Here is an 8,423-nt window from a genome sequence, read left to right on the forward strand (position 1 = left end):
GTTTCTCCAGTTTAGACAAGGACTTTGGGTCCACTTGTAAGCTAGAATGTCACTTTTCTCTTTTTTCTTGATCTCAATCCACTGCTGCCTTTACTCACACCTTTCCAGTTGTTACAGTCATGAAAGTTCTCCACACTGCTAAATCTATGGCCAATGTCCACCTTTGCTTTATTTGATGTGATATCAACATTTTGATACATTCAACAATCCTCTCCTCCTTGAAAATCTTTCCTCATCCTCCCTCCTGTGCTCCCATAATCTTCATGACTGCTCCTGAGACTCTGTTGATAGGTTTCCTTCAACTCCTTGACTTCCTCACAACAGAGTTCCTGGAGCTCATCCTTAGACCGCTAGTCTTCTCTATCAATAATCATTTCTGATCTCTCCATTTTGAAAACTTTTGATGAATTGGTATGCAGATAGAGCTTCCAATTTTATATCCTATCCTCTCATTTATTCTTCAGACTTACACTTGTAAGGATCTTCTTCAACTGTTTTTATATCTAATGAGCATCTCAAATGTAATATATTCTATGTGAAAATTCTTTTACTACCAAACCTCTTCCCCTAGAACCTTCCTCTTAGCAATTGAAGACAATTTTCATGTTCAAATTGCTCAGTCCCATCCTCAGGTCTTATCTTTTCCTCAGATTCTACATCACTCACCATCTTCCCACTGGGGTCCTTCTGTCTATCTTTATACCACAACATGCACACACATTACATATTTTCATTCTATTATTTCATTTTGTAAAAGGTATATTCAGATTCATGAATGATTTATCTTTTTAAAGTATATTAGTGCAGTGGTTTTAGTATAATATAGTCAAAAATTTGCAACCATCAGCCCCATCTAAGTTAATTTTGTTACCCCCAAATCATCCTGCTATTTTGGAGTGATACTATCCAAATAGAAATGAGAAATTATCAGTTTTCTGGTGACAATAACTCAGTGGTCTGTGGGTGAGAGAGTAGGCTGGCACCTGCAAGATCTTGTGTAGGTTATGGTCCCAACCCTCAGTCCTCCACTGCAATGTACATCTATGGTGGCCAGGCAGCATTGGAATGCCTAGGAGAGTCAATGGGAAAAGGTCTGGGAAATGTCTAGGTAGAGATCAGCAGCTTAGAGTATATAATAATGCCACAAAGTAAGTGATAACTACCCTATAGCTGCAGCCATCTTGATCTGTAGGCTGTAACTTTCTCTCATTAAATCTTACCCAGAGTACTCTTTGATCTGTAGTTTAGTGTTCCTGTGTCTTTCAATCTGATAGCTTTCTTCCTTGAACAAAAGACTGCTTATTTAATCAAAACATGAAACTGTTACCTTCTCATGTTTTGCCTTGTGTGTGTGCATGACCCCCAAATCCCTAATAAAAGGCCTTGAAGATTCTGGTTGCAGCAGTGCCTGTTAGCTTCCCTAGGGGCTGATACCATGTAGTCTCTCACGAGTCAAAACACTATGTGTGTGTAAATTTCATGGCACGCTTTCTCTCTTTATCTGCCAGACCCCCAGGAGTTGGAGAAAGTCCCTGCACAGGGAAACTCCCAGTCTGGCTCAATTCTCAGGTGGTAACAGTGCTTCTCCAATATAAGGGCATAGTTCTTCCAAGAATTTAAAAGTCCTACTTGGTCTTGTCTCTGGCTTCATATCATACTTGTTTCTTCTTTCTTCATTCTGCTTTTACTATTTCTGTTTCCTGGTTGTTCCTCAAATATGCCAAGGAATCTTCTTCTGAAGTCTTTGCACATGCTATTTCCTCTGGTTAGATTCTCCTTTGCCAAGATTTCTGCATGACTTGGTCCATTGCCTCTTTTGGGTTCTTTCTCAATTAAAATTTTCTCAATGATGCTTTCTGCAATCCTGCTATTTAAAATTACAAATCCTTGTGACCTCATTCCCACATGCTAAACCTTTTTTTTTTTTTTTTTTTTGAGACAGTCTCACTTTGTCACCCTTTGTAGAATGCTGTGGCATCATAGCTCACAGCAACCTCAAACTCTTGGGCTCAAGCGATTCTCTTGTCTCAAGCAATTTTAGCCTCTCGATTAGCTGGGACTACAGGCACCTGCCACAACATCTGGCTACTTATTTTTAGAGACAAGATCTCACTCTAGCTCAAGCTGGGTTGAACCTGTGAGCTCAGGCAACCCACCTGCCTTGGCCTTCCAGACTGCTAGGATTACAGGCATGAGCCACCATGCCCAGTCCCCTAAGCTTTTCTCATTCATTGTTTTTCTCTACAACATATAATTTTGATGCTGCTTAGGGTAACAGCAAATCATTACACAGATCTGACTGTCAGTCTTGCTTACATACTTTATCTTTCATATTCTTCCAAGGAATATGTTCTGGTAAAATAAAAGGAATTTTGTATGTTTCTTCACTGTTTTATCAGTAACAACAGTTCTTGTCACTTATTAGGACCTCATTAAATATTGAATATTATTAAATGAATAAATGAATGAATGAGAGAATGAATTGATCAGTCATAAGAGAGTGGGTGCTGGTAGAAATTCTCAAGAATCTGAATATCCTGAGTTGGTGATCCCCAAGTCCAGAAAAGACTATAGATTCTGGGAATGCCACTATGGGAAGGGAATTGGGGGTCTCTTACTATTTGCTATCAGGAAAGAATATCTCAATAATTCCTCTAGATGGCAAATATAATAAGTGTATTAGGCATCTAGCTAAATGTTGTTTCTGTAACATTTTTTTTCACCTTTTACAAAAAAATGGTTCTCAAGCAGAGAACATTACTTGGTCACCCTACACCTATCTTTGGTCATGCCGTGGTCCTCCACACCTCTGGCTCTGCCAATGCAACTTCCAGTAGTACCTACCTTCTTTCCTTGATTTATTGCTTATTCTGCATTTATTGCTGACCCTTCAAGGCCAACTTTATTTTTCCCTCCCTTGTTTGTTCCGTTACATATCACCCCTCAAATTTTCCATTGCTGTATACACATTGATTCAATTTTTATTTGAAAACATTTACATGTTCATGCATCAAAAATAACATAGATTGATGGATGCATGCAGATATTGATACTTGTAGGTACAATGGTTTGACTTACAATATTTGACTTTATGATGGTGCCAAAGCAATATGCATTCAGTAGAAACCATACTTAAGAACTCATATAACCATTCTGTTTCTCACCTTCAATATTTTATTCAATAAATTACATGGGATATTGCTTATACTTTATTATAAAGTAGACATTGTATTAGATGATTTTGTACAACTATAGGCTAATTAAGTGTTCTATGTTTAAAGTGCTTGATATTTGGTAGATAATATATATTTAATGAATTTTAATTTAAATACCTTTAACTTACAATGGATTTTTGGAATGTAACCCCACTGCAAGTAAAGAAGCATCTACGGAGGTACAATCTGATCACTTTTTTCCCCACATAAACAAATATCCCCCCAAAATTTGGTGGAGTTAGTCCCTGACTCCCCCTGCCACACATATACTTGGAGATATGACTGTTCAGAAGAATTAGGTGCTCAGCATATAGTTGATTATCTTAGAACTATTTCAAATTGTCATTATATTTAAACATTTTTATAATAAAATAATGTAACATTAATTTTTTACTTGGCTAAATTATGATCACTCTTTAAGACTAGCTGATTCAGACTAATGAAAATAAAATGATTGTAAAAGTCACCAATTTCTTGAAGTACTGCATTGTTAATACATTTTAATGTCCATTGTTATATCTCATGCACACTTATGAGTTTTCTGTGTGTCTATCAGTGTGAATCTGTTTATTTTTTCCCTATTCGTCGGTGTACCTACTGTATCTATTAACACTACTTGCATAACAGTTACTATAGGAAAATAACTGTTCTTTTTAAGAGCAAAAGTATAAAACGTTCATTGTAGACTATTGGAAAAACATTTAAATGCATAAAGCATTTCCTTTTATCACTCTTGTCTTTGTGGTATAATTCTGTTTATCTCTTTCTTGAACTTTTTACATGTCTTGGACTTTTACATTAAACTCTATACAAAATCATCTATACTTTTTAATGCACAGATATCTAACAAGTTTTTTATTACATTGGAGACATTTTAACTAATTTTTAATAGCTGAAAATTATAGCAATTTAAGAGTTTTCCATAATGTAACTTATTATTACATATTTAACATATTTTGCATTTTACAGAATAAGGAGAAAAAGGTCTTTCAGGGTCTTAATCAAAATATGTGAAACATTTTTGTTTAGAAATATGAGCAAGGAAGACAAAGACTTATTAAACCAAAACTGAAAGTCACCTCACCTCAGCCCACGTCCTATTTGGAGAAAAGTGATTATCTGCTCCCTTTATCTGAATAACACAAGTAGGGAAATATTTCTGATAACACTAACTACAGTCTCTTTAGATTTCTTATTAGAATATAAAGCATGAAATAAAAGCCTACTAGATGTAAAAAGGAAAATCCTTGTGACCAGTGATTAGGACAAAAACTGAAAAGAAAAGCAGAATGACAAATGATATAGTAACTGGAGTTATCAGATGAGGATTAGAGAATTTTAACGGTACAAAATTTTAAAGTACAAAAAAAATGCTGAAGGTATTTGAAAGCATGAAAGATTGATCCAGAGAATTAGGATCTGGAAAAAAATTAGAACTGAATATAAGGGAGATTATAGAACCAAAAGATGTGATTATGCGATAATAAACTTTTGATGGCCAAGTTACATAGATAGCTTTAAGGAACAGAAGTGGACTAGTGAATTGCAAAATAGAGTGATAAAATATAACAAATGAAAGTTAGGAAGAAGAAAACATAGTGATAAAAGATAATAAAGTAACATAAGACATATAATACATTCAAACTATCACATACTGGGAGAGGAGAAAGAAAATGAGGCAGAAATAATGTTCAGGGAGATAATAGCTGAAAAGTTTTCAAAACTAATGAAACTCACATATTTAAGAAACTTAGACAAGCCCAAGTAGAGTATCTGCAAAGTAAGCCACAGACTGAGATAAGATAATAAGCATTTTGAAAAAAAAAATAGACAAAAGAAAATCTTAAAAGTAGCCAGAAATAAAGCTAGGCGCAGAGGCTCACACTTATAATCCTAGCACTCTAGGAGGCCAAGGCAGGTGGATTGCTTGAACTAAGGAGTTCAAGACCAGCCTAAGCAAGAGTGAGACCCTGTCTCTACTAAAAATCAAAAAACTAGTGGGACTTTGTGATGTTTGCCTATAGTCCAGAGTACTTGGGAAACTAAGGTTGCTGTGAGTTATGATGTTATAGCATTCTACTCAGGGTGAGAGAGTGAGACTCTGTCTCTAATAATAATAATAATGATAATAATAATAAACAGTAAGAGGAGGACCCCTTGGCAATTGAAGCAGCACCAAATATATATTACTGGGATCCTATCAAGCTAGAAAGCTTCTGCACAGCCAAGAGCACTGTAAGTAAAGCAAACAGATTGTCTTCAAAATGGGAGAAGATCTTTGCAGGTTATGTTTCTGACAAAGGTCTGATAACTAGAATTCACAGAGAACTCAAACTAATCAATAAGAAAAGAACCAACAACCCCGTTTCCTTGTGGGCAAGAGACTTGAACAAAAACTTCTCTGACGATAACAGGCAAATGGCAAAAAAACAAAAACAAAAAAAAACAAAACCACGAAAAAATGTTCCACATCCTTAATCATCAGAGAAATGCAAATCAAACCACTTTGAGACATCACCTAACTCCAGTAAGATTAGTCCACATCACAAAATCCCCAAACTACAGATGTTGGTATGAATGTGAAGAGAAGGGAACACTTCTACACCACTTGTGGTACTGCAAATTAATTTAGCCTTTTTGGAAAGAAGTTTGCAGAATTCTCAAGGAACTAAAAGTTGACCTACTGTTCGATCCTGCAATTCCTCTACTAGGTATCTACCCAGATGATCAAAAATCATTTTACAACAAAGACATTTGCACCAGAATGTTTGCTGAAGTCCAATTCACAATTGCCAAGTCATGGAAGAGCTCAAATGCTCAACTCAGGAATGGATTAACAAATGATGGCATATGTATACCATGGAATACTATGCAGCCACAAAATAAGGAGCCTTTACAACTTTTATGTTTACCTGGATGGAACCAAAACATACTCTTTCAGTAAAGTATCTCAAGAAGGGGGAAAAAGTATCCTGGCACCTGTAGCTCAAGTGGCTAGGGCACCAGCCACATACACTGAGAGTGGCAGGTTTGAGTCCAGCAATGACAAACAGCAATGACAACTATAGCCAAAAAAATAGCCCAGTGTTATGGTGGGTGCCTGTAGTCCCAGCTACTTGGGAGGTTGAGGCAGGAGAATTGTTTAAGCCTAAAAGAGTTTGAAGTTGCTGTGAGCTGTGACACCACAATACTCTACGGAGGGTGACATAATGAGACTCTCTGTCCAAAAAAAAAAAAAAAAGTGTTCAATGTCCTCAATACTTATTATGAAACCGATATATCATAACCTACATGTGCATATGAATGACAAAACACAACTATAGTCGAATAAGAAGGAGGGGAGAAGAGGGAGATGGGAAGGGGAAAAATGGGAGGAGGGAGGATTTTTGGTGGGACCTTACCTATTGTGCACAATGCAATGGTACATTTCAAAACTACTAAGAGTAGAGTAAAAATGTCTGACCACAACAAATAAGTAAGTGAGATGATGGCTATGTTAATCAGTTTGATTTAAGCATTCTACATTTGTATATCAAATCAGCACATTGTTCCCATTGTTCCCCATAATTTTACACAATTATGATTTAATAAAAAAAATTTAAAAATAGATAAAAAATTAATAATTAACAGTATGAATAAAAATGCCATGAGCATAAGAAATACTAAACTACAATGTTTTGTGCTCCAAGAGACAGAAGTAAATTGTATATACACATACACATATCAACTTATATTAAACTATAAGATGCAAATGAATTTTATAATAATTTCTGTGAAAAGCAAAAATTTAAATAGTTAGAGTATACTAGGGAAAATAGCAGAAGATATGTCTGTGAGAGTAATAAAAGTACAGCTATTCAAAGCATTAAAAATGTGAGAAAATAATATTTCAGCTATTATGCAGAAGGAACTGCTGCCTCTGATTATTCCAATTTTCATTCTAAAGTAAAAGTGATACAAGTATCATTAGAGAAGTAAATTAATATAGTTCTTAACTCTGTGAATGAGAAAAATTCTTGGAAGAAACAAGAACTAAAATGGCCCTAATAAAATTGCTCTAGATGAGACACCAGGAGATGGAGACATTTGACTAGTTTCTCAGCCATACCTCTCCACGTCCCAATACTAAAGTTTACATGATGCACAGAGAGAATTATTGAGAAAATCACAATGTTATTTTCCTTATGACATTCATTTCTGCTTTGTAAAGAATACACAAATCACCTGATCCCGGATCTGCCTGGTCTTGATCCCGTAAATGATGGGGTTTAGCATAGGTGGAACCAAAATGTAGACATTGGCCAGCAGGACATGAATATAGGGTAAGATGTGACGTCCAAACCGCTGCGTAAGCACTGAAAAGATGCCAGGTCCATAAAAGAGGATGATGACACAGACATGAGAGCCACATGTATTGAGAGCTTTGCGGCGAGCATCTTGGGAAGGGATGTGGAAGACAGTGCGAAGAATCAGCACATAAGAAATAAAAATTAGCAAAACATCCAAGACAACAGTGGACAGTAGGACAAAAACACCATACCAGATGTTTACTCGGATGTCATCACAGGAAACCCGGGCCAAGACAATGTGCTTACAGGCAGTGTTTGGGAGGATGTTGTTTTTGCAGAAAGTCAATCTTTTCAGAAGAAATATTATGGGAAAAATTGTACCATAACTTCTCACAAATACAACCACACCAATTTTCCCAATAAGTGAATGTCTAAGTATAGTGGTGTATCTCAGTGGGTAACAAATGGCAATGTAGCGGTCAAATGCCATCACCATCAAGATCCCTGACTCATAGATAAAAATGGAAGTGAGAAAGAATACCTGAGTAATACAACGATCCAGGGAGATCTCCCCAGCATGGAACCAAAAAATGGCCAAAGCTTGTGGTACTGTGCATGTGGAGAGAACAATGTCTGACCCAGCCAGCATGCAGAGGAAGAGGTACATGGGCTCATGGAGGCTGCGCTTTGAGAGGATGATGAAGATGAGCAGGCTGTTCCCGAGCAAGGCAGTCACATAGGAAATGAAGAAGGGGATGGAAATCCACATATGCTGGTCCTCTAGGCCAGGGATGCCCAGTAAACGGAAGACTGTATGGCTAACACCAGTGTGGTTTAAAGTGGTCATGCCTGGCAAAATATTTAAGGTCCTCACCTCCTATTTACAGAAATAGAAGAAAAGTCAGATTACACTCAAAGA

The 8,423-nt window shown here is 36.5% G+C and overlaps 1 protein-coding gene across 1 annotated transcript; it reads right to left on the reverse strand.

The window, feature by feature from the left end:
• Positions 1-7,406: 7,406 nt before the first annotated feature.
• LOC100954131 (olfactory receptor 52B4-like) lies at positions 7,407-8,351 on the reverse strand. The gene has a single exon (XM_003781376.1). The coding sequence runs from the start codon at positions 8,349-8,351 to the stop codon at positions 7,407-7,409; it is 945 nt and encodes a 314-aa protein (XP_003781424.1).
• Between the last annotated feature and the right edge of the window lie 72 nt (positions 8,352-8,423).

Source organism: Otolemur garnettii, unplaced genomic scaffold (genome assembly GCF_000181295.1).
Source record: "Otolemur garnettii isolate 467f Iridium unplaced genomic scaffold, OtoGar3 scaffold00001, whole genome shotgun sequence".
Classification (NCBI taxonomy): Eukaryota; Metazoa; Chordata; class Mammalia; order Primates; family Galagidae; genus Otolemur; species Otolemur garnettii.

What these genes read in the sequence shown, in the direction of transcription:
- LOC100954131 (XM_003781376.1), bottom strand. Translation starts at nt 8,351, where the DNA reads ATGACCACTTTAAACCACACTGGTGTTAGCCATACAGTCTTCCGTTTA.